The 27,570-nt window shown below is 39.5% G+C and overlaps 2 protein-coding genes across 2 annotated transcripts in view; one reads left to right on the plus strand and one right to left on the minus strand.

Moving 5' to 3' along the window:
- The window catches only part of LOC134618430 (PAN2-PAN3 deadenylation complex catalytic subunit PAN2-like), a 93,749-nt gene that overhangs the window by 12,481 nt on the left and 53,698 nt on the right, over positions 1 to 27,570 (plus strand). The window lies entirely within an intron of this gene.
- The window catches only part of LOC135932278 (adhesion G protein-coupled receptor F5-like), a 43,268-nt gene continuing 21,768 nt past the window's right edge, over positions 6,071 to 27,570 (minus strand). Inside the window, exons 3-14 of the mRNA XM_065469680.1 lie at positions 27,004 to 27,159; positions 26,724 to 26,891; positions 24,429 to 24,584; positions 24,149 to 24,316; positions 22,887 to 23,042; positions 22,607 to 22,774; positions 21,958 to 22,107; positions 12,870 to 13,048; positions 9,500 to 9,676; positions 8,032 to 9,399; positions 7,896 to 7,937; positions 6,071 to 6,079 (exon numbers count right to left, since the gene is read on the minus strand). Of these exons, the coding sequence (XP_065325752.1) occupies positions 6,071 to 6,079; positions 7,896 to 7,937; positions 8,032 to 9,399; positions 9,500 to 9,676; positions 12,870 to 13,048; positions 21,958 to 22,107; positions 22,607 to 22,774; positions 22,887 to 23,042; positions 24,149 to 24,316; positions 24,429 to 24,584; positions 26,724 to 26,891; positions 27,004 to 27,159 (2,897 nt within the window). The remainder of the gene's footprint in view (positions 6,080 to 7,895; positions 7,938 to 8,031; positions 9,400 to 9,499; positions 9,677 to 12,869; positions 13,049 to 21,957; positions 22,108 to 22,606; positions 22,775 to 22,886; positions 23,043 to 24,148; positions 24,317 to 24,428; positions 24,585 to 26,723; positions 26,892 to 27,003; positions 27,160 to 27,570) is intronic.

The raw sequence follows: 27,570 nt of genomic DNA on the forward strand, positions 1-27,570 counted from the left end.
CCTGTAAAAGATGATCGATTTAGGAGGTGACCCGACAACTTCAGCCTGTCAAACATAGCAATGGAGCAGTATGTTTAAAAAAAACAAAAAAAACCTAATTAAGCATGCACTCAGTACCCTAAGAATTATTATGGTAGTTAAACGCAGTGATAGTCACATATCATATCACTTCAAACAGAGGTGATCCAGTAATGCTGCACTAATGAATTAGACTAACTATTCACTTTAGCTAAAGTTATTAAGTTAGCTAAAGAGTTGGGATGCTGTGTAAGACATAAATAAAGCTAAAATACAAAGGTTTGGACACTGTTTTGCATGTTTCCCTACTGTAGGGGTCTCTGCAAGCATACAGGGCTCTGACAGGGTACAAGATGACAACTTTGGAATTCTACTAGAAATTCCAAAGTTGTTTGTCAAAGTTTGTTTGTCAAAGCTGAATCCAGGGCAAACTACGCTAAATTAGCGTTTTTAGCTAACAGCTACAATAAGCACAAAAGTTACTGTACGGCTATCATTTGTTAACATGACACTTGTTCTTATACATGTAATACATTTATTACCAACCTAAGAGTTTATCTGCTGGTCATTCGACATGACGAATGACTTCTGAAGTCTTAATTCAGAATTCATTCGAAAGGCGAAGAAAGATGCCCAACGGATTTACTTTACCAAATGGACCATCCCAGCCTTGCCGTAATGGTCTATTTGATTCACCTTTTATTGTTTATTTTATTTTATTTTATTTTATTTTCACTTGCTAAATACGGGACAGACACGACTGAGGAAAAGAAAGGGGAGAAAGAAAGAGGGAAAGAAAAACAGCGGAGAAGAGGGACGGGGATAAAGGGCAAAAAACAAAAACCAACAAAATAAGCAGACAAAAAATACATATATCAATCACCTGGATCACCTGTTGAGAAAGAAAAAAGAGAAAACAAGCAGAAAAAAAAGAGAGCAATATAATAAACAACATCACGATGATCTATGTGTATATAACAGTAAATACTAAATATTAAACTTTATTGTGCAGCACGTAAGATCGACAGCGCACAGTGTGCTTTGAGGTAGGAGCCAAAAAGGGTGTAGTTTGTGTGTGTGAGCACCCGTGTGTACACCTGTGAGCATGAGCGCGCTTGTATTTAAAAGGTTCCTTCATGTAATGATCTGCTAGAGGGTGTGGGGGGCCATAGCCCTGTCCTCCAGGGCATGAAGCAGGTATGGAGGAGATCAAAACTCCAGACATCCAGAGGCCCCCAGAACACAAGAGACCAAGGAAGACCAACAGAGGGGCAGCCGCACCACTATCCCAGAAAGAGCTGTTTCATTGTATTTCATAATACAATATATAATTGCATTATGTAATTGTAATAATAATATAGCTTCATAATGATTACAGGACATCAGACTACTTGTTCTTATTGCTTAATGATGCAGAATAATCACATAGAAATAAAAAACCTGAAGTTGTGCGCTATTTGAGCATGTTGCCTGCCTGCAGCACTAAAGGACTCCGCGAGACGTCTGTCTCTGTCATGGTCCCCGCATTTCGCCAGCTGACGTCATGTTTTGTTTTGTTTACTTTCTCTCTCTCTCTTTCTCTCTCTCCCGCTCTCTCCCTCCTCTGCTGGGGCGGAGCTCAGTGTGGGCTCCCGCCCCTGGCCCACGCACCTGGGGATGATTAGCACACCTGCCGCTGATTTGGACAATTAGAGTGCTACTTAAGATGGCGGACCTGCTCTACTTGTCGCTGGATCGTTGAGCCATCAGCGTCAGTCGCCCTGCAAACCTGTAATTTGAACTGAGTACTTCTGAACCTGGAAACTAACTGATTTTATGTATGTGTGTAGATCTCCCCTGGACCCGTTCCCTGTGCAACTGTGACTGAAGAGTGGTGGAGAAAAGAGGAGCTGTTTGTGTGTGGAAACCCCCTCCCCTGGACTCCTGCCCCTTTCACTCCTGGACCCTGGCCCTTTTTCCCAAACACCTTTGTATATATATTGCACTGTGGGAGATCACTGTAAACAAATTCACTCTTGTATGAAAGGAGTTTGTGGTCTGCTCCTCTAGTCGTGACAGAACGATCCAGCCACAACATGGACTCAGCAGACCAGAATCCCGTCGGACAGGCACTGGCTGCCCAAGAAGCAGCGTTGGCCCGCCACGAACAAATGTTACACCAGTTGTGGGGTGAGATTGCCGCATTAACCCAAGCTGTTTCTCGTTTAACCACACTAGGGAGCGCGCAGCCGGGGAATCTCCAGCCAGCTCACAACAGCCAGCCCCCTGCTGACAGCCACTCCATCGCTTTCATGATAATGACGGGGCGAAGATTGCATTTTTCGTACAGATGCTGAGGGATCGTGCTTTGAAATGGGCCCAGGTAGTACTAAACTCTGACCCTGGGATTCCTTTTGAGGACTTTTAGGCTAAGTTCAAGACTGTGTTTAACAGGGGCTCCGGGGCCAAAGCTGCTGCGCTCCGTCTCCTCAACTTCAAACAGGTTAAGCGGAGTATGGCAGAATATTATACTGACTTTTGGATTTTGGCGGAAGAAACCAGTTGGGGACCGGATGCGCTCAGGAGCACCCTGTTAAATAATATTCGTGAGGATCTGAAAGATGAACAGATTATGCGGGGCCTTCCCACCTCTTTTGATGTACTTATGTCTTTGTGCAAAAAGGTGGATGAGCAGCTACGGGCGCGCCGACAAACACGGAATTCCAGCTCCCAAGAGGGACACCTCGGCCGAATATCAGGCCTCTTGGACACCAGAGGGCGCTGACGGAGAGGTACAACCAATGTAAATTGGCAACTCCAATCTTTCAGCTGTGGAACGCCAGCGACGCATCTTGGCCGGTGAGTGCCCGTCACAAGCAAAAGGCCGCGCCCGTCAGTGATGGTAGGAGTACTGGTGGGCGGTTTAAATCAGGACAAATCTCCTCCACGGCTAGCGCTAATGGCTAAACTGCTAGTCCACTCCGAGTGTCATTCACTTTCAGTACTCATTGATTCTGGAGCAGAACAAAACTTCATTGACTGTGAATTAGCGAAACAACTCTGTGCAACTGTGGAACTGCCTCACGCCTTACGCGTCACGGCTTTGTCTGGGCAGCGCCTCCCCGACATCACACACATCACTGAACCACTCACACTGTCTGGCAATCATTCTGAGGAGATGAGTTTTTTTGTTTTTCACACCCCCCCAAACACCGCTAGTTCTCGGGCATCCCTGGCTCCAGCAACACAACCCCACAATTAATTGGCAGAAAGGATGCATCACTGGCTGGGGAGAGGAGTGTCGTATGACCTGCCTTAAGGCTGCCTCACCTCCTAGCACGTCAGTCTCCAGTCCAGAGCCACCGCGGTCCTCCGATTTAGCTAATGTACCTTCTGTTTACCACAATTTCGGAAGGACCGAGCCCAGTCTCTGCCACCCCATCAGCCCTACAATTGTGCCATAGACCTCCAGGAACTCCTTTACCCACCAGTCGCCTCTCTAGCCTCTTGCTGGGAAGCTATGGAGAAATACATAACCAAATCCCTCGCTGCCAGCATCATCCGTGCCTCTTCATCACCCATCGCGGCGGGATTCTTCTTTGTATAAAAGAAGGATAAGAGCCTTCGACCCTGTATTGATTATCGAGGCCTCAATAACATCACGGTTAAGAATAAATATCCACTGCCTCTGCTCACATCTGCTTTTGAACTTCTCCAGGGAGCGACCATATTCAGTAAACTGGACTTAAGAAACGCCTACCATCCAGTTAACCGCTCCCAAGATTGGGTGGCGTCATTCCACTGGAAAACAATCAGCCTTTCAGGAGCTCAAGAAACGGTTTGCCTCAGCACCCATCCTGGTCCAGCCTGACACTACTCTTCAGTTTGTGGTAGAGGTCGACGCATCCGACTCTGGGGGTGGGGGCCGTCCTCTCCCAACAAAAGGAGGGTAAGCTGCATCCCTGTGGCTTTTTCTCTCGTCGTCTCACCCCTGCAGAACGTAATTATGATTTTGGCGACCGGGAGCTGTTGGCGATCAAGTTTGCTTTAGAAGAGTGGTGGCATTGGCTGGAGGGCACCACTCAACCCTTTGTTGTCTGGACAGATCACAAAAACTTGGCCTACTTCCAATCAGCGAAACGTCTCAATGCTCGACAAGCCAGGTGGGCTCTGTTTTTTACTCGCTTTCACTTCTCAACCACCTACAGACCTGGTTCCCGGAATGTCAAACCTGACGCCCTCTCCCGTCAGTTCTCTGCTGCTGAAGACAAGGCGGATCCTGACCCGATCCTGCCAGCAACCTGTACTATCGGAGCCATCACCTTGGAGATTGAAGCGGCTATCCGAGAGGCCCAAGGAACCGAACCGGATCCGGGAGGAGGCCCCGCCCAACGACTTTATGTGCCTCGCTCCATCATGTCCCAGATTCTGCAGTGGGCCCACACAGCCCGTTTCACCTGTCATCCAGGTATTTATCGCATTTATCGCACCCATCAAATTTCTCCAACGGTACTTCTGGTGGCCCTCTCTCGCCCAAGATACTCGGGAATACATCACCGCTTGTACTGTCTGTGCCCGAAACAAACCGTGGAACCAACCTCCGGTGGGCCAGCTCCATCCATTATCCACTCCTTCCAGACCATGGTCTCACATAGCGCTAGACTTCGTCACTGGGCTACCCCCTTCGGCAGTAACACCGTCATACTCACCATAATCGATCGCTTCTCCAAAGCGGCACATTTCATCGCTCTGCCTAAGCTTCCCACAGCCCACCGCACGCCTGCTCGCCACTCACTCATTTGCATGGGATCCCGGAAGACATTGTGTCCGACAGAGGGCCTCAGTTCACTTCACGGGTCTGGAAGGAATTCTGCAATTCCATGGGAGCAAAGGTCAGTCTATCCTCTGGCTATCATCCACAGAGCAACGGCCAGTCCGAGAGGGCCAACCAGGAGCTAGAGGCCGCTCTGCGCTGCGTCGCCTCCACCAATCAAACCATCTGGAGTGAGGAGTTGCCGTGGATCGAGTACGCCCATAACAGCCTGACTGCCTCTGCCACCGGCCGGTCTCCATTCAAAGCCTCCTTGGGATATCAGCCTCCTCTATTTCCTGCTGTGGAAGGTGAGCACTCTGTACCCTCCGTCCAGGCTCATTTAAGCATGTGTTGTCGAGTTTGGCGGGCCACTCAAGCAGCCCTACTACGCACAAAAGAGAACAACAAACGCATCGCAGATCGGCACCAGACCCGTTCCCTCTACTCATCTTCAGTTCGCCTCAACATAAGCTCATCATATTCTATGATATGATTTACTCTCAGGTGTTTGACGAGCTTAGTGGTGCTGCCACAACACCTCACTGTCTTGCCACATGTATCGCAAACCGCGTCTTGGCTGTTTGTGGAGGTAAAATACATCCACACATGACTCCGTTTACGCTCAGCTCAGAGTGCGCGCGCCAGGGGCTGCGACACATTTATCCAGCCGTATTTCACATATGTCTATGAAAGGCGTAAGAGGAAGTAGTTCCTTCCAATTTAGACGATCTGAATGATATAGTTTCTTTCCACCGTTCCTGTTAATGAAACACTACAAATTTACCCCAAAGTACTAAAATATCGATATTTTAATATGAGAATCGATTCTAGAACATAAATTACTGGTATCGGAAGAATCGATATTTCAATATCGATCCGCACACCACTATTATGAACTACGTCTGTGTGTCATTCCAATTCAGTTTTTTTTTGTTTCTTTTTAGGAATTTGGATTTTAGGATACTTCAAACAAATCTGCCAGATTAACAGGGTGTGTGAAGCTGGAGTTTGACACAAGATTGGGATTTTTAAAAGATTTTAATCACCAAATTCTGAATAAAAGTTTAACAAATTCAGGACATAATTAGTAATAGAAAGCTAGTTTTAGTTTTATACATTATTAATCAGGATCAAAATTAAGGCATGTCAAAGCTATCCAAAAACATACCACATTAAATGCACAAAAGGCGCACAGAAAGCATACGTAGTTAATCTTTTAGTAGCCAATAAAGATTATGAAGGTGCTAATTAGAATAACAGTTATCTGGTCTGCAAAGAAAAAAAAATATGGGTAAAATTAACATGAGTATGAGAAATTTCAGCATTTTCAGTATTAAGATCTACCTAATGTGCAACAGTGCCCTGACATCTGTTTTATATTTACAACACAGGGCTACTTCACAAAATGCACAAAATAAAAAATTACCAGAAATTATTGAATAACAAATGAATGAAATTGTTACAGCTCAATTAATAGTTTTCATGAGGATCTTTGTGGGACTGTGCCATGATACATACTGACACAGAATGAAACGGCAAGATTTTGAGACAGTAGATGTCCCCAACACAAAAACTTAAAAAAAAAAAGGTAGTTTGTATTTCTGTGTATATTGCGAGTACAATGTTTTACTTATGTTTACATCAGACATCAAATCTACTCACTCTTCAGAATATAAGAACACTCAACTCTTTTCTTTAAAAACATATATAGATTGATAAAAATCTATTAGAATAACTACAAATCTATGCTCTGTGCTGTGTTGATAATCATGCATGCAAATCAAAATCAAAGATGACAAAGATTACATAATTTTTTTTAAAGTTTGATTACAATTCCAAAATTTATTATGCCATTCAAAAATATTTTGGTGATCACACATTTTTCCTTATTTGTTTTCCTTAAAAACCAAGCCAAATTCTTCTGGGATTAAATATTATATAAGCTATTAATAAAACCATAAAAGATTAACTTACTGATACTATGGGAAAAAGGAACAAAGAAAAGCCTGACTTCTTGTTGGTTATCTGAATAACCATAGATTTCTGCATTCATTATGTGTTGCTAGCCGAATGTAAATCACTGGATGCACTGGATGTCATGTTGTATCCATCTAAAAAAAACAGAGCAGTATAGTTAATCTGTGGCAAAAAAATAATACACAGTAGACACAGTACTACAACAGGATGTTGACGTAAGAAGTAAAATAATTGTATGAATAAATAAAATTAAAAAATACATTTTATATGTGTTAATGTGCAACCCATCCAATTGTTTTCTGTGTTGGACTGCCTAATTAAGGTACAAGCACATCTAACAACACACAGCTTTTCCTGCATCTTTATATGTTCTTTTTTTAAATTGTTATTTACCTCTTCCACGTCTCCAGTTCCTTAAAAATCGAAGTCCACTTGACGATGAGTTTCCAGCACTTGTGCTCTAAAAAACAATACAAAAAACAAATCATGCAATATTTGAAAAAAACAAAACAAAAAACAAGTTGGCTGAGATCCAAAAATAAGGAAAGAAAAAATGAAGACGAAAACTGTTCTTACCCCTGTCCTACTTCTGGACGGTTGTGCATATGATGCTATTGCTGACCGCACCTGATAAGTGAAATCTCAAGTGTTAGAACACTACAATGGAAGTTGCACAAGTTAGCTGTAAAATTAAATTAATTCATGATGCCCAGCCGAACACTAAAAGGAATCTTGTATTTTTGTAAGTCTATGGTGATGTTTATCTTGCTTTTTTGTGTGCTTGTGTGGGATATGAACACATACATATAACTGTTATTTAATGAAGTGTGGGCCCACCTGCTGTTTGCTACTTTCACCATCAAGTCTGAATTAGTCATTTATATGGACTTACAGAGAACCCATGAAATGGCACTAAAAGGCAGAAGTTTGACTTGACAAGAGGATTTTAGTGTAGTATTATTACAATTCATATTCCTTTGTCAGTAAAGGTTTGTAGACAATAAGCACTTTGTTGGTTAAACCAAATTATATCATTTAACATTAATTTAAAGTAATTCAACAATAAGCACTTATTTATTAACCTGACTTAAAATTGAGCTGTACATACCTTACCATCCAGCAGTGTCCCAAACACCAAAATAAAGAAGCCCTTTTTTAAAAGACAGAGTAATGTCCGTTATCAAGGATTCAGTGATTAAATATTCTGCTATTATGGTATAAAGAGGTAAAAAGTTTATTTGTACCTGTAGCGAATTGAAGAATGCGAATGCAATATTGATTCCCATGTTTTTTGGATCCGCCAGAAGTCCAGCTCCCAAACCCCAAGTTATTCCAAAAAATGGTGTAAGCACAGCCAAACTCTTGACAATAACCAGTAAAACGCTCCTTTCACCTGCTTGTGCAGCAGTTGTTCCAACCCTTCTCCTTATAATTTTGTACAAAACCACAACCAGGATAATGAGATTTATCAGCACTATTGAAAGTGCAGGAATCACAAATGCCAGTAGAGCTTTGGACTCATCCCAGTTGAGCCAGCAGATTACATTTTCTCTGATATATTTGTTGTCAGGTACAGTTGCAGCTATAGTTACTATTGCTATGATTAGAGGAGCTCCGTAGCCTAGAGAAAATCCAATGGCCAGCATAGATGCTTTAGACAAACCCCCACCAAAGACATTAGTTGTACGGTAGAGCAGCAACAGAGCTGAGGCAAACATCCAGAAGAACAGAGCTAGGTAGAAAAAATGGATAAAAAATGTAGCTGCAGTGCATGCTGAGTGGTTTTTTGCATGTGAAATGGCTGCTCCAGATATAAACCAAATATCTGCAATCAGGAGGGACACAGCAATGTTAACTATGGAAACATGACGCAGGTAAGAGGTTTCATTCGTTCTTATTTTTCTCCATATGAGTCCTTCAATGATGAGACATATGACCAAGGAACCCATGGAAATGCCAACTCCGATGTAGGTTATATAGTCCAAAATTGGGCTATCTGGACTGTTTGGTGACATCAGGATAGAGAATGAGGTCAGGTGGTTGCAGTTGCAGGTGACAGTTCCAGTTTCATTTGAATTTACCACTTCACAGCCCTCATCGTCCCATCCTCCGAGATTATTAAGGAGACTGAAGTTCCAGAAGACACATTTTGGATTTCTCAGTGTATCAATTAAAATATCAAATGTCAAAGAGATATTATTGATTTGGCCACTTGACTGAACAAGTACAACCCTGCCACCGATGACCTTAATCGATGAATTGTCTATTTCTCTTGCAGGGAGTACATTATTCAGAGAGGCAAATGTTATCACTGTGATTGACTTATTTTTACCCTCATTCTCTGGTATTTCTATCTCCACTGAAGAATTAAAATCACCAATGATAGGGTTTGTGTAAATAGTTCTGTTCAAGATGATTAAAGGCGTGTCAATACCAGAATTATTGAAACTGGCAAGGTGTTTTGTTATATTTTCAAGAGACTGCAATAATGATGAACTAACAATGTCAGGTTTAGAGATGTTATACGAGATACTTTCATCTTTTTTGTTCAGAATGTTCCATGAGTCCCTTGCCTGATCTGTGGTGAGAACACCTGCAGTTCTCAGGATATCCTATAGTAAAAAAAACTGTATTAGATTAAATAAACAAATACAAAATTTAAAAAAGCATGTATTATTTAGAATACTCAAACTTCAGTAAACTAGCATGTACCTTCATTGAGTTTTCATTGATTGAGATGTTTAATAATTCTGTTCTGTCTGCTACATTTCTGAGGATTTGAACAACAGCATCAATATTTTTAGGTGAGTTAACCACTTGATTAGAATTCCCATTAGTAACATTACTGAGCTGTTGCAAAAATGCTGGCAGTGTAGTGGCAGTCAAGACCTGCAAGAGTTGAAGAGAAAAAGTATTTAGTTTCACAATTTAACTCAATGTTGAAGTTAGAATGACAAACTTGGGCTTCCTATTTACTAATTCCTATCTCAAAGGTTTTTGTTTGTAGAAATCCTCACAGAATCCGGCTTACGTTTACTATACTATAGTCTTTTAACCTTAATCTGCCTGCAGTTATAAACAGAACAGTGAATAATGTGTTTCATTTGTGCTTTCCATGTCTTCTGATCACAAATTGTAAATAGTGCTGTAGTGGCAAAACAAAGAAACACTACTTACTTAGTGGTTATTTATTTGACAAGTTTTATTTTTATTAAATGGGTTTATTTTGTATTAACAGTTTGTCTGTCATCACAAATGGTATAAAACTGTAAAACTTGTATTGCACAAAGTTAAAGGGCTTGATAATCATTGACTCATTGCAACTTACTTTAATTTCTGTTGGGTGGGGTTTTTTAGTACAGTAGTTATCCTTTTTTTAAATCTTTTTTTTAAAACTTTCTGAGGTTTGTACTATGAAGCAGAATGTTGTCTTATCCGGGTAACTATATATATATGTTTATATATAAATATATACGGTGGGCCCTAGAGACAAAGCACGTACAAACTCCAAAGCACATACAAGCTCCAAAGCACGTACAAACTCCAAAGCACATACAAGCTCCAAAGCACGTACAATTTAACAACAATTTTAAAAAACCCCAAAAAACACCCATCTCGCCCCTGCGGGCGGTTTATCCTTCAAGCTCGGGTCCTCTACCAGAGGCCTGGGAGCTTGAGGGTCCTGCGCAGTATCTTAGCTGTTCCCAGGACTGCGCTCTTCTGGACAGAGATCTCCGATGTTGTTCCCGGGATCTGCTGGAGCCACTCACCTAGCTTGGGAGTCACCGCACCTAGTGCTCCGATTACCACGGGGACCACTGTTACCTTCACCCTCCACATCCTCTCGAGCTCTTCTCTGAGCCCTTGGTATTTCTCCAGCTTCTCGTGTTCCTTCTTCCTGATATTGCTGTCATTCGGAACCGCTACATCAATCACTACGGCCGTCTTCTTCTGTTTGTCCACCACCACTATGTCCGGTTGGTTAGCCACCACCATTTTGTCCGTCTGTATCTGGAAGTCCCACAGGATCTTAGCCCGGTCATTCTCCACCACCCTTGGGGGCATCTCCCACTTTGACCTCGGAAATCCAGGCCATACTGGGCGCAGATGTTTCTGTATACTATGCCGGCCACTTGGTTATGGCGTTCCAGTATCCAGCTGTGGGGCATTGAGTCGTAGGCCTTCTTGTAATCAATCCAGGCTGTGCACAGGTTGGTCAGTCTGGTCTTGCAGTCTCGGCTGACTGTTCTGTCTACCAGTAGCTGGTGTTTTGCGCCTCTGGTATTCTTTCCAATCCCTTTCTGTGCCCCGCTCACGTATTGACCCATGTGCCTGTTCATCTTAGCCGATATGATGCCTGACAGGAGCTTCCATGTAGTACTGAGGCAGGTTATTGGTCGGTAGTTGGATGGGACCGGTCCCTTCTTGGGGTCCTTGGGGATCAGGACCGTCCGACCTTCGGTTAGCCATTCCGGGTGTCTCTCGTTAACTAGCAGCTGGTTCATTTGTGCTGCCAGACGCTCGTGGAGTGCAGTCAGCTTCTTCAGCCAGTAGGCGTGAACCATGTCGGGCCCTGGTGCTGTCCAACTCTTCATACTGGAGACCCTTTCTTGGATGTCTGCCACTGTGATGGTTACTGGACCCTGTTCAGGGAGGTGGCTATGGTCTGCCCTCAGATCCACTAGCCACTGAGCATTGCCGTTATGGGTTGCGTCCTTCTCCCATATGCTCTTCCAGTATTGCTCCGTCTCCAGCCTTGGTGGTGCTGTTCTCTTATTGTTCCCTTGCCACTGAGAGTACACCTTTGCTGGTTCTGTGGAGAACAGCTGGTTTATTCTCCTGCCTTCTATCTCTCTGGTGTACCTCCTCAAGCGGCTGGCTGGCCAAGGCTGTGAGTCTTTGCTTGGCAGTTTCCAAGGCCTCAGGTATGGACAGCTTGCTGTATTTCTTATGTCGCACCTTTCTGCAACTCCGTTAGTTGGCTAACCTCCCTCCGTGCTACTTTGATCTTGCCCTCTAGCCTCCATCTCCATGGAGGGTACTGCCCCTTGTGGCTGTTCAACTTGTAGCCAAGCATCTCACTGATCACTGCTGCCGTATTGTAGATCAGCTTGTTAGTGTCGGTAATCGTGGTTGTAGGTATCATCCGTAGTGCTGTATTAACATCATCTAGCAGTAATCTTGGTAACCGGCTACGGGGGATCCAGGTTTCAAGCTTGGCCATGATCCTATCTTTCAGGTCAGTTCCTCTTGCACTCAACGATCCTTCTCCTATCGCACTTGGGGCTATGTACCCAATCTCGGGTGGGGGTGATGATATCTCCCCCCTGACCTGAGCTACTAGTTGTTTCGCCGTCATTGTGGATGTTGGGTATCGAAGAATCCATAGGTCCCTCATCCTATTCATGTAACCCCTACCCCTTAGTTGTTGTGATGTTTGATGTTATGGCAGTTGAGTCCAAATAATGGAAAGAATCCCTGTATATATTTAACTTACTTTGTAGTACATAGAGCCCTGGAACTTGAAACTAACACTAGAAAACTGAAATCAACTAAAACTCAAGTATGTTCACCAAGAAATAAAAACACCACTTAATCCTAAGACATGATCGTTTTGCTGTCTAACAGGATACCATCCATTTGAAAACTGGTTGAAGGAGCTGTAATAATTTGAGAGGTGGATTCATCTTCCATTATAGCCCAGAATAGAATCAACAGGATTGTGTTGAGAACCATTTATATTTTACATTACATTACATGGTCATTTCCATCATCAGCAAAATTGAAATGTATAGGAGTAGAAAAACCTAGTCATTTAAGAGCCTATCTTACCATTTGATATAATCTAGTTTTGAAATTTATAGTCACAGTTGTCAAGTAAAACACACAGCAAATTAACTTTAATTAAAAGAGTAACTTAAAGAGAGGTTTGTGTAATATTTTTGTGGCTTCACTTAGGTGAACTTTCTAAAGTGTCCAATTACACAAACTCTTTAAAATATGTAATACTGTGATTTATCTCCAAGGTACATTTTCCACAATACAAAGAACAAAAAAGAACATGGCAGTTTATATAAGTCACCTCAGACTGGTCAAGCAGCTCCTTAATGGGTTGCAGTATGCAGGTGTCTTGTCTATCAGTATATGTTCTGTTGTTGCACAATGCACTCTTTTCTCCTTCCTCATTGTTTGCACAGGGTATTCTGGCTCTGAAACCACTAACTGCCTTTCCAAATGTTACATCATCACATATTTGAGGATCTAATAAAACAAAAACAAAAAAAAGACCTTATTAAATGTAGATAATTTTTAACCTGAAATTAATAAATTGCTTTGTTATGTGTTAATACTCACTGCCTTTGTAAAATCTGAGTGTTATTGTCTTTTTGAATTCAGGATAGGTATTTGATTGACAGGTAATTGTATCCTGCTCTTTGCCTGCACAGCTATCAGTTTTATATTGATAGGAAATGCTTGTTTTACCTTTGGATAAACCACAGAAACAACAAAGTCAATATGAATAGCAATACAACCTAAACATTCAGATCTGATGTAATATTAATCAGACTAGTTTTTAAAAAGTTTTGTCTCATATTAGTAAATAACGTAAGCATTGCAAGATGAGCAGAGAAAATATTTCCCAATAGCTGATTTGCATTTTGTTGATTCTTTGTTTCAGATTTACCGCTAATATTCGTGTTTGTGAAACTAATATTGTCGTCATTGTTGACAATGCAATTTAGTGGCACATTTTCACCACTACACTGCAAAAATTTTTCAATTGGGTCCACTCTGATCAAGGGTTTCTCTTTGAGTGTGAAGGCTCCATTGGATCGTTGTCGATAAAATGAATCATCCTTTTTCCGTATGAGCCTGCATTCATAATTTCCTGGAATGAAAGTAAATTATTATATACATAAATGAAATAGTATTGCCAAACAAAAATAAGAATATATGGGATGACAGTGTCACTTATTTCTGTATTATACAGTTGTAATATGGCTGGTTCTCCTATACAGATTCAGTGTTTCATTTTACATCCTACAAAAAAGCTGTAATGTAGCTAATAACGAGATTGTGCTTCATTTTGTTTAAACAATACCATTCTCTGTCTAGCAACATTTTATATTACTGTTATATTATTAAGAGCTCAGCAACCACTTATTTCCAAATTTAAATAGGATTTCTAATAAGAATTAGTTGACATCTGTGTTCACACAAGTACACATTTACACTGGCACTTGTAATTTGGTATTTCTTTCTCTTGAGAAAGGCTTGTGCAACAGCAATGGTTTAACTATTTAAATCAAATGATTTCAGTCCTTCTACACTAATATTGATTGCTCCATTGCAGTAATAAAGTTTTCCTTAACCCTCTGGGGTTGCAGCGACCCAGCCAATCAGAATGTTGTAATTGCACTTGCTGAATCACTGAAAAATGCTGAGACTGCACTCGCATTTTAAATGTATATGATTTGTGAATTTCCTCAAGGAATGCAGTTGTGTGCTTCTTACCACTGTCGGCACGAATGAACTGCGACACAGATAAGACTGAGTAACTTTCGTTTTTTGAAATGCTGTGTCCTACATCTGGAGCTATGACATTGCCATCACGTCTCCACTCTGCTCTCCAGTCAGTACCAAAGAGATCCAATGGTGGAGGGCCACATGTTACAATGACTTTATCCTCCCAAAATCCAGTACCTTCAATTTTAAAACCCAGAGACCCTGGGTCTTTAAAATGAACATAAATATAAAAAAATTATCAAACAATCATATGATCTCATGTGTTTTTTGATATGACATTAAACAAATACGTAAAATTGAATAAAATCACAAATGTAGACAAATGCTTACCATCTGATATCATAGAGTAGATTTTTGCTAGCTGGTCAAAAATTCCATTGTTTAGTGTTTGGATGACTGGTAAAGTAGCAGCAGTGACATTGTATTCAGCGATGGTGCTTCCACGCCTATAATATGGAAAAGGATTGGAAACGCTAACATTTCTGGCATGTAATGTACATTTTCACTCTCACACCTACAGATAAGTCAATGATAGTTGAGTCACAGTTTTATATTTTTAGTCTACTAGCACTTGGAATCCAATCCCCTAAATAGCTTTGCACTATACCTAACTTAAAAAAGAATTCTCGAAAAATTTACAAGTTAGTAGTTTACCATTTGGTAAAATCAAGTTGTTGTTATTATTATTATTATTATTATTATTATTATTATTATTAATAATAATAATAATAATAATACATTTTTATAGGTTCCATTAAGACCCCCAAGGTCACCTTACAATAGTACAACAATACAATATAATAAAATATAGCAAAACAAAATTTAAACATAAGGTAAAAAAAAAAAAAAAACAAGCATGAAAGTATATAAACAAGTATAAAAGGGTATGGAGTTCTGAATAGATGGGTTTTGAGATGTTTTAAAAGTACAGAGAGAGTTTGTAGTTCGAAGAGCTGGTGGAAGTGCATCTAAAGTCTAGGGGCAGAACAACTAAAAGTCCTGTTAGAGAACTGTGCATCAATATGGTCGTCATTGTGCAAGATGATTAGATCTTTAGCAAGAATGCTCAGCTCTGTTTTCTAAACACTGGTTTGTTAAAATGTTAAGCCATATATGGGGTGACTGAGGATATTGGTGACATCACATGCTCACACATCGCAGACACACACGTCACATGTTCACAGGTGGGTGTCTTATCTGTCGCATGATTAATGAGATGTTTGTGTAAATACTGATGTTAATAAAAGGACTGTGAGATGGCCCCAGAGTTTGGAGTTGGCTGAGATCAGATGAAGCGCTCAGGCTCCCCTTGCAGCAAGTAAAAGACAAAAAGCACTGTGGTTGTACACAAATGATTGTTCTCTGAGCCAGCGGCGTTTAAGTGTTAGACCTAACAGGTCCCATTGTAGTCAGGCATACATATGGAGGAGATCAGATAAATATGGAGGAGCGAGGTTATGAAGCTCTTTGAAAGTAAGAAGCAGGATCTTGAAAGTGACACAGGTGAATTGGAAGGAAATGGAGCTGTTCAAGAACAGGCGTTATAGGTTCAGTGGATCTAATTCTGGAAAAAATTCGAGCAGCTGTATTTTGAACCAACTGCAATTTATGGAGATATTTATGAGGTAGACCATAGAGAAGAGAATTTCAGTAATTTAAATGAGATATAACAAGAGCATTGACAGGTATGGAGGTACTGTTTGGAGTGAGTGAAGGAATGGTCGCCTCTGTCAGTGCGCCCCAGGGCAGCTGTGGCTACAATGTAGCTTGCCATCACCAGTGTGTGAATGTGTGCGTGAATGGGTGAATGACTGAATGTAGTGTGAAGCGCTTTGGGGTCCTTAGGGACTGAGTAAAGCGCTATACAAATGCAGGCCATTACCATTTGGTCAAAATGTTTAGATCCCTATCCTTTTTACTGAAGTGTAGATGGATCATATCCCACAACATCCCAAAGATGCTCTATTGGATTGACATCACGTGATTATGGAGCCCATTTGAGTACGGTGAACTCAATGTCATTTGAAATTATTTGAGCTTTGTGATGTGGTATAAAATCCAGATCAGGCAACATTTTTTCCAGTCTTCTGTTGTCAGATTTAGAATATGTACAAACTATTTGTCAGTGTTAGTTGACAGAGGTATCAACCTACATGGCTTCTGCTGCTGTAGTGCATTTGCTTCAAAGTTTGATGTGCTGTGCATTCACCAATGTCTTTACTAACTAATGTATACCATAGTTGCAGTGCTGGGAAGGTTACTTTTAAATGTATTCCACTACAGATTACAGAATGCATGCCCCAAAATGTATTTTGTAACATATATATTATATTGGTATTGGATCGATACTAGCACAATTGGATCGATACTTTGCTTTTATCGTTCGAGTTGAATATGTAGACCTTTGTTCCTTTGAAAAAAATAAACCTCAACCATGCACAATGAAAAATGTCTGAACCATTTTGCTCTACAGACAGAAACATTGACATACCAGGTCGCCAAAAACCCAGTTTCAAAACACATGTAGAGCTGAAAGGTGTGTTTTGTTGTGTTAACTAATTATTTTGGAAAGTAACAATCACGGTGATATAGTGGTGATTAAAATGTGTTCAGAGATTTCATCTCATAAGTCACGGCACACTACCCTTTACCCAGTTAGCTGCCTGATTGCCTTTGTAGTGTGGCAGAGCACTACTGTGAATGAGTGAAAGTGTGAATGTTGTATGTTTTTGTTGAAATGTCCAGGCAAGTATATACATGTAAAATGAAAAGATAAACGTGTTCAAATAGCGTCAATTAACACACAACTTCAGGTTTTTTAATTTCTATCTGATAATTCTTTCATAACTAAACAATGAGAACAAGTAGTCTGATGTCCTGTAATCATTATGAAGCTATAATTTGAAATACAATAACACACTAAGTTTTTGAACAAAGTATCGGTATTGGATCAGTATTGTCAGTACCAGCCTGGATTTTACTTGGAATTGGATCAAAAAGGATATCAGTGATATCGTACATCACTATAAACAACCAAATGCCACATGTTGCCATATCATTTTTTGATTGGCTAACATGGTACACTTTAACACCAATAGGGAAGGGGTGTTTTTTCTTTTTCCACTCGCAAGTGGAGAGTGTTTGCTAGCGCTGTCCTTAGAAAATGCTGTTTTTACCATTTCTTACTGCTGTAAACACCACTGTTTTGTTCAGAAAAAAACATTGCGTGTATCTTATATCATAACTTCGGTTTTACATGGCCTATTGACACAATTTAAAAACTGGTATATAGTTTGAAGTCCGCACTTTTGACCCAAGTTGAAATGGAGACTCTGGGTTGCTGCATCTTGTTGCTGTTTCATCTTAAATTGGTCATGTGATTTTGATGCTCCGGCGCGTTCGTCGACCCCAGTGGGTTAAATAATTTTTTGAATAATAATTTTTAAAAATATTTCTTCATGTCATTATGCAGGCCGCAAGTAGGGGTGACATGGGCCGCAAGATTGAGACCCAGGCATTAGATCCTCTTAATGCATTTTTTGTTTGGGTTTCCACTGGCGTGGAATTACCAAAAATAGAGAGGGCATTGCCTAACATATGAAACAGGAAAAGACCGCTGTGTAATCCTTTTATTTGTAACTGTATTCTGAATATCACCATTTTAAATGGTAACTGTAATGGAATACAGTTACTCATATTCTGTATTTCAAATACGTAACGCTGGTACATGTATTCCGTTACTCCCCAGCACTGCTTAGTTGCAACAAGTGGTTATTTGAGTTGCTGTTTCCCTCCTATCTGCTCAAAGCAGTTAGGGCACTTTCCTCTGAGCTTTGATATTAGCAATGCATTTTTTAAATTCATTTATTTATTTATTTTTTACAGAGAACTGTCGTTCACTAGATACACAATATTGCCAAAGGTTTTCACTCCCCCACCTAAATCTTGGACACAAGCATTTCACTACATGTTGAACTGTGTATGTGACAAATAAAATCTGAAATTGAACACTAGTGAAAAAATGGGTCATTCTCGGAAGCTCAGTGAATTCTAGAATGGTACAGCTGTGAACCTTTCTTAGTACTCAATATTCTACAGACAATTATTAGTGGCAAACAATCAGTGGGTATTTTATGTGATGGGTAATGTAAAATAGTGCTCAGATGTTGCCAAGTTTCAGCAGAGTCAATTGTTACAGCCAATGACTTGTCAGATACTTAGACAAATCTGTCTAATCTTCATGTGGCCTCCAGGTTAGCTCAAGAACAATGTGTAGAGAGCTTCATGGAATGGGTTTCCATGGCCAAGCGGTTTGCATTAAAGCCTTACATCATCAATTGCAATGCAAAGTGTAGGATGTGGTGGTGTAAAGCATGCTGCCAGTAGACTCAAGAGCACTGGAGCGATTAATAACGCTTCTCTGTATAGCAATCTTGCTCTGGTGGTTGCCAGAAAAACTGTATATGACTGACTGTCGAAGAGACTGAAATCCTCAAAGCCTCATCCGCCTGAGTCGGTCTAAATAAGGGGCTTAATGTTTAGCTGTATAATTATTGGTAAAGTATGGAGTTCTGGAATATATAAAAGTTGTTTGCGCTATGGTTATTTTCTTAAAATTCAGCATTATAAATGTAACAAAATAAGTGGAAGTAATCATTCTGTAATGATTCTGAATTAATGAAGTGCAATAGTATCATGAATAGGAGGTGTTTTTGTACAAAGGTTACGATGAACAGTAAAAAAAAGGATTTAAGCATGGTGCAACTGGTGTCATTTGGGTCAAAAGTGATTTCAACAGGACTAGGGAAAGGGGAGAGTAAAGTTTGTGAAAGAGTATAAAGTGATGTTTCTCTTAATAAAGAACTGCTCTCCGGATTTTGTCACAAGCAGATGAACCATTCAGAGAGCAAACTCTTCCTCGAAATGGTCCATCTGCTTCGTTTTTAAAGCGAGGAGCACTGAAGGATTAGGCATGGCAAAGCAAATGTAATCTAAAAATTGGATTTACAAATTGGCCCTTTCTCTGCTCATCTTACTGTTTTGGATTGAAGCCTTGAGTAAGCTGGGCATTTAGTACTGATTCACTAGATCTACATTTGGCCAAGAGAAGATTATGTCTGCAGCCTGCTAAATTGACTAAATAAAATATCCTATCTCCATTTAAAGTCTAATATTGTGGACAATCCTTTTTTTTTTTTTTTAATTCTTTGTGAAACATCAAAAGTAAAACAAGGGTATGAATATCACATCTCATAATGCTTCTTACAGGTTGTTCTAGCTCTTAAAATTAACAGATCTCTGGGACCTATTTTCCTGGGCACTAAAGTTTAATCTTGCTATTCAACAAGTCCATAGATGACTCAGGAAAACTGATTTTATAGATGTGGCAGTTGAATGTGCCTTTAAGAGCTTTAAGATTGCTCCTGGGTTGCATCATCTGGATTTACGTGAATTTCCTCACCACCAGCTTAGGCTACGTCTAGACTAATCCGGATAAATTTGAAAACGGTATTTTTATCTAGAAACACTCCGCGTCCACACTATCGTTTTCAGTTGTTTTCATCCACACTGAAAAAGCTACGTTCCTGTACTGCCTATGCATGAAACGTCTGCCGTTTATTTACTTTACGGCTCTTTGAAATGTTGCGGCAAAATGTCGAGGAAAAGTGCTGAGTTTTATCTGAAGCTTTCTGGAGCATGTAGAAACTTATATTATTTTTTAATAGGGCTGTCAAAATTGAGAGCAAACAAACAACTGCTGTACAATGCCGTCCGCCATCTTAGTTGAATTGGTCACATGACTGCATCATATGACTAAAATGCGTCATCGTTTTCAAAAGCCTCCGTTTTCGCAGCCCACACTGCGACGCATACACGGCGTTTTTAAATTTATCCACTTTGGAGAGCGTTTTCAAAAAGCTCCGTTTACCTTGACCAAAAACACCATCTCAGTGTGGACGGAAGGCCAAAACGGAGAGAAAAAGATGCATTTTTAAATGAAAAGTGTGGACATGGCCTTAGATCAGTTTCTGATAACCTATTAGCATAATATCCCTAGGATCAGTAACACACAGATCCGGTCGAGACTTCCTGTACAGGGGTAACTGGTACCTAACTGAATATATTGTGCCAAGTGTAGATAGGATTTTGGTGTGGGGTAGTTTTATTTAGAAGGAAGTAGTGATGGGATTTTCGGCTCTTTTTAGAGAACCGGCTCCTTCGGCTCGACTCACTAAAAAGAGCCGGCTGTTTTGGCTCCCAACCAGCTCTTCAGGTTGTTTTGTTCCTTTAATTAATTTATTATTAACAACAATATAAAATTATGCACAACAGGAATTACTAATGTAAAAAAAGTAGTTTTATTTATATATGTTTATATATAAATATTTACGGTGGCACCTAGAGACAAAGCACATACAAACTCCAAAACATATTTCTAGCGTTAACTGAACTTCCAAAACAGAGCTACCTAGATCACTTAAATTACACAATTGAAAGCATATATGTATTGTTTGTGTATTTATACACAAGCACTCCTATATATTCAAATAATTTAAAAAAATTTTCATTTACCTGTTACTACCACACACCAAATCCGATCGTTGGTACTTCCTGGCTTGTGTAGCCACTATGTAACAAAAGCTCAACACTGCGCCTAGCATCCTGGAGCACTTCTGTTGTGTTTTGTACATGTTTGGGAGTTTTTACGTGCTTCGGGGTTTGTATGTGCTTTTTTGTTTGTACATGTTTTGGAGTTTGTATGTGCTTCGGAGATTGTACGTGCTTTGTTGTTTGTACGTGCTATAGAGTTTTTACGTGTTTTGGAGTTTTTACGTGCTTTGTCTCTAGGGGCCACCGTAAATATACTTTTATTTATTCACTCCACATAAAATGTAATAAATAAATCATATAATACAAAAACCAACTATTTACATTTCAACTTTTAACTATTTAAATTTTCAGCTTTTTCCTTTTAAACAAATTTAAAGTGAACACAAAACAATATTTTAAATATAAATTAAAATATGAAAACAAAAAGAAGATGCACATTCTCTGTCATATGGGCCTGCATGAATAAACTTTCTGAATCCTTTATCATCTGCAACTGAAAATAGTGGTGGAAGATTACAATACCTTTCTAGTGTGACGTTGTTGCCCCTGGCTCTCTTTCCCTCCCGCTCTGTTCCTGTGCTACTGCGAGTGTAACCAGTGTTGCCAACTCCTCAGTAAGGAAAATCGCTATTGGTTGTCCTAATAGGGTAGGGTTAGGGTTAGGGGTTAGGGTTAGGGGGTTAGGGTTAGGGGTTAACCTAAATTTTCAAAGTTTGTTTGTTTTTTTTACAACTGTAAAAAAAACAAACAAACAAAAAAACCTAAACAAAGAAACAATTGTTAGGATTGGTATATTAAAAAAGATAATGTGACTTACCGGAATTGAATTAATTGTGCTGTGATTTTGTTCTTCTGTGCTTCTGCTTGAATCTGTTTGAGATAGTGACATTGCCAAACATGAATTAAACCACCTGAATCGAGTAGATTGAGATTATGTGAAAACTGAATGACAGAAAGATGGGGCTAATTGAGACTTACAGCAGCGCTAACATTTCTGAAAAAAACACTGTTTGGATCATTGTATGTGTTACTAAATTCCACATTTATGGTCATATCAAATTTATCTGTTTTAACAAAAGCAGTAGTTGATGTTGTTGTAGTAGTTGACATTGCTGTGGTTGTAGTAGTTGGCATTGCTGTTGTTGTTGTAGTTGACATCGCTGTGGTTGTAATAGTTGGCACTGTTGTAGTACTCCAAACCCGTGTTGTTGTTGTGTCTGTCATTGGTGTGTTTGTATTTGGCATCAGAATTGTTGTATTAGTTAGAATTAGTGTCGTTGCAGTTGTTGGTAATGGTTTTGTTGCAGTAGGACCTGGTGTTGTTGTGTTTGGCATAGGTGTAGTTGTGTTTAGAATCAGTGTTGTTGTAGTTGTTGGCATTGGTGTTGTAGTAGCAGGATCTGGTGTTGTTGTGTTTGGCATAGGTGTAGTTGCGTTTGGAATCAGAGTTGTTGTAGTTGTTGGCATTGGTGGTGTAGCAGCAGGATCTGGTGTTGTTGTGTTTGGAATCAGAGTTGTTGTAGTTGTTGGCATTGGTGGACAGGGAATGAAACCTGGGGAGAAACATTCAAGAATTCCTTATATTGTTTTAGTGACATTGAGAACACTCATGACACAAACTTGATGAATTTAAAGTGAATAAAAAAATACATTTTGTTATAAAAACGACAAGGTCCTTACTTGTGACTGGTTCACAGAATTCTCCATCAGGAGGAAATCCCTTTATGCAATCACAGGTTTGTGAGGTGACATTACTGCATGCGCCGTACTCATCACACTTGTCGCATGACCAAGCAAACTGGTCCTCACACTGACACTGGAGTCCTCCAGTGGAGTTTGGATAGCACCCTTTTCAAGACATTTAAAAGAAGAACAAAACACAGTTCACAACTCATACAGGACCATATGAACAGCATTAAATCTGTTGGAGTGCAAAAGTCAAATAAGATCAGGTCCTTACATGTGGTGAAGTTCAAGTCTTTCAGTGTTAAAGACCCAGTGATGATTTTGGGGAAGGAGAAATTTCTCAGAATATTTCTGAGCACAACACTGAAATTTTGGGGCACACTAGATGCTGGGATGTGCAGTTCAAGGTCTATATCAAAGTCCACTGGTGCTGTGAAGGAGAAAAGGGGAAAATCCATCACATACAACTGTTATAATGATGGGAAACTATATTTACGTGAAAATGTGAAACTGACCCAAGTTCGACTCATGCACGTTTCAGATTTTCAAATATCTTTATCATTTAAGAATGCATTATTTATTAAAGTATGTTACTTGTCTAGGTTTATCCATTAACAACACATGGGTTTAGGTTAATGCCTAAAAAGCTACTTGGTAAGTTTTAGAAAATTAGCAGCGACTGAGCTAAAGCACAACAGTAGCCATATCTTTTGAAAGTGTTTTCTTTGTTGTCAAGTTGATGGCCCCCATGTTTTTCTCTCTAAATAAAATATTGTATACACTTTCCATTGTAAAAATGATTTCTTACATATTGATATTTGATAACACACCCAAAATACAAATTAAACATAACAAGATCATTTGTGTCTTTGAACACAAACAATCAGATAACTGTGTAGTGATGAATTCACAAACTGCCATGAGACTGGGCTGCTCAGTTCGTCTGGTGTTTCTTCAAATAAAATTTTTTATGTTTTAATAGTTTACACTATATCTCAGGCATACAAAGAAACAATAGAGGTGATGTTTTGAACATCCTGTACAGTATTCTTTTAAAGAACAACAATATATAAATGTGTGTCACATTTAAAGAATTTGCAAATAATAAACGCAGTGTTAGATCTGTCAATGTTTCTTTAATACAGTGTGTATAGAATGAATTGAACTATGCTTCCACAAATGAATAACAAAGATGTTTGTCATACCAGGAGGTGGTGTTGGGCAAGGAGCGACGCCTGTGGAAAAACATTATATGTTTAATTATTTAATTTTCAAGCCAGAAACTAAACACCATGACTTTGGTTATGTCATAGAAATGTCAGCAAGGATAATGAATGCAGTGTCAGATGTGTTAATGTTTCTTTAATACAGTGAGTATAGAATGAATTGCACTGTGGAAACACAGTGCAATTCATTTCTAATGTCTATTGTCTAATCACTCTCATAACACAATGTTAGCTAATCAGACAGTTCATTTATTTATTTGATAAAGGCAGTAGTCTGTTCATCCAACAGCTAGATGATATCAGTTCTTACTTGTGATTGGTTGACAGAACTCCCCACTCAGAGGAAATCCCTTTATGCAATCACAGGTTTGTGAGGTGACATTACTGCATGCGCCGTACTCATCACACTTGTTACATGACCAAGCAAACTGGTCCTCACACTGACACTGGAGTCCTCCAGTGGAGTTTGGATAGCACCCTTTTCAAGACATTTAAAAGAAGAACAAAACACAGTTCACAACTCATACAGGACCATATGAACAGCATTAAATCGGTTGGAGTGCAAAAGTCAAATAAGATCAGGTCCTTACATGTGGTGAAGTTCAAGTCTTTCAGTGTTAAAGACCCAGTGATGATTTTGGGGAAGGAGAAATTTCTCAGAATATTTCTGAGCACAACACTGAAATTTTGGGGCACACTAGATGCTGGGATGTGCAGTTCAAGGTCTATATCAAAGTCCACTGGTGCTGTGAAGGAGAAAAGGGGAAAATCCATCACATACAACTGTTACAATGATGGGAAACTATATTTACGTGAAAATGTAAAACTGACCCAAGTTCGACTCATGCACGTTTCAGATTTTCAAATATCTTTATCATTTAAGAATGCATTATTTATTAAAGTATGTTACTTGTCTAGGTCTATCCATTAACAACACATGGGTTTAGGTTAATGCCTAAAAAGCTACTTGGTAAGTTTTAGAAAATTAGCAGCGACTGAGCTAAAGCACAACAGTAGCCATATCTTTTGAAAGTGTTTTCTTTGTTGTCAAGTTGATGGCCCCCATGTTTTTCTCTCTAAATAAAATATTGTATACACTTTCCATTGTAAAAATAATTTCTTACATATTGATATTTGATAACACACCCAAAATACAAATTAAACATAACAAGATCATTTGTGTCTTTGAACACAAACAATCAGATAATTGTGTAGTGATGAATTCACAAACTGCCATGAGACTGGGCTGCTCAGTTCGTCTGGTGTTTCTTCAAATACATTTTTTTTATGTTTTAATAGTTTACACTATATCTCAGGCATACAAAGAAACAATAGAGGTGATGTTTAGAACATCCTGTACAGTATTCTTTTAAAGAACAACAATATATAAATGTTAGGGGTGCAACGATACACAAAATTCACGGTTCGGTTCGGTTCGATACTTTGGTGTCACGGTTCGATATTTTTTCGATACAAAAAATGTTCATGCTTTTTTAATTTGTCATTTATTAAAATTATAAATATATATTTTAACTCAAAAGTACAGTTTTTAAATTTAATGTTGCTGAAACGACAAAGTAATAAAAACATAAATATCTCATGGAGAAATCCCTCATCTTTGGAAAAGAGAGTTTATTACAGAGAAATGGCTCTTTCCAAAATAAAAGCTATACTATACGCGTCTTCTGGGCTATATTCTCAGCAGCATATTAAACATATCAGGTCCCCATAAGGAGAATCATGTGCTAACGGCTGTCTAAATGACTCGGGTAAAGTTTGTAGCATGCGTGCTTGTTGTTTTTGTCTGCTTCCACTTGTCTTTGCACTAGGATGATGTCGGAGTAAATGTGCAGTCATATTCGTTGTGTTCCCACTAGTGCTGCCAGCGTTAATCTGAAATGACATTAATGCCACAACACGGCAAATCTCCGTTAACGAGCTACCGCGGATCGCCCCGTGCGTGGGGCTGGACAGCGTCAACACGTTAACGAGCAAACTGCGCTAAGCACTAGTTCCCACCCATGTAATTGAGCATTGCGTGGCACATCCGACATACTGTTTTACTTTTGTCCATGAAGCGCTTACCTTCAGGGTCATACTTCACATGAAGACCAAAACAGTTCCAAAGGCCAGATCTGAATGAGGGTGGGGGAGGTTCAATTTGCCATGTTGCAACGAGCTAAGCTTCTGTCTTGCTAGCTTGCGCTGCGCTCAGTGGATCTGCGCTCGACAGTGCAGCCTAGGCAGAGTAGTCGAACGCAGATCCACTGAGCTCTCAACACAGACAGCATCGTCAGAAGAAAAGTTGATAAAATAAATTAAAAATTTTGTATTGTTCGATACACATGCGTACCGAACCGAAAGCACTGTATCGAACGGTTCAATATCGATACGAGTATCGTTGCACCCCTAATAAATGTGTGTCACATTTAAAGAATTTGCAAATAATGAACGCAGTGTTAGATCTGTCAATGTTTCTTTAATACAGTGTGTATAGAATGAATTGAACTGTGCTTCCACAAATGAATAACAAAGATGTTTGTCATACCAGGAGGTGGTGTTGGGCAAGGAGCGACGCCTGTGGAAAAACATTATATGTTTAATTATTTAATTTTCAAGCCAGAAACTAAACACCATGACTTTGGTTATGTCATAGAAATGTCAGCAAGGATAATGAATGCAGTGTCAGATGTGTTAATGTTTCTTTAATACAGTGAGTATAGAATGAATTGCACTGTGGAAACAGTGCAATTCATGTCTAATGTCTATTGTCTAATCACTCTCATAACACAATGTTAGCTAATCAGACAGTTGAAAAGTTCATTTATTTATTTGATAAAGGCAGTAGTCTGTTCATCCAACAGCTAGATGATATCAGTTCTTACTTGTGATTGGTTGACAGAACTCCCCACTCAGAGGAAATCCCTTTATGCAATCACAGGTTTGTGAGGTGACATTACTGCATGCGCCGTACTCATCACACTTGTTACATGACCAAGCAAACTGGTCCTCACACTGACACTGGAGTCCTCCAGTGGAGTTTGGATAGCACCCTTTTCAAGACATTTAAAAGAAGAACAAAACACAGTTCACAACTCATACAGGACCATATGAACAGCATTAAATCGGTTGGAGTGCAAAAGTCAAATAAGATCAGGTCCTTACATGTGGTGAAGTTCAAGTCTTTCAGTGTTAAAGACCCAGTGATGATTTTGGGGAAGGAGAAATTTCTCAGAATATTTCTGAGCACAACACTGAAATTTTGGGGCACACTAGATACTGGGATGTGCAGTTCAAGGTCTATATCAAAGTCCACTGGTGCTGTGAAGGAGAAAAGGGGAAAATCCATCACATACAACTGTTACAATGATGGGAAACTATATTTACGTGAAAATGTGAAACTGACCCAAGTTCGACTCATGCACGTTTCAGATTTTCAAATATCTTTATCATTTAAGAATGCATTATTTATTAAAGTATGTTACTTGTCTAGGTTTATCCATTAACAACACATGGGTTTAGGTTAATGCCTAAAAAGCTACTTGGTAAGTTTTAGAAAATTAGCAGCGACTGAGCTAAAGCACAACAGTAGCCATATCTTTTGAAAGTGTTTTCTTTGTTGTCAAGTTGATGGCCCCCATGTTTTTCTCTCTAAATAAAATATTGTATACACTTTCCATTGTAAAAATAATTTCTTACATATTGATATTTGATAACACACCCAAAATACAA

This window comes from Pelmatolapia mariae, linkage group LG20 (assembly GCF_036321145.2).
Source record: "Pelmatolapia mariae isolate MD_Pm_ZW linkage group LG20, Pm_UMD_F_2, whole genome shotgun sequence".
Taxonomy (NCBI): Eukaryota; Metazoa; Chordata; class Actinopteri; order Cichliformes; family Cichlidae; genus Pelmatolapia; species Pelmatolapia mariae.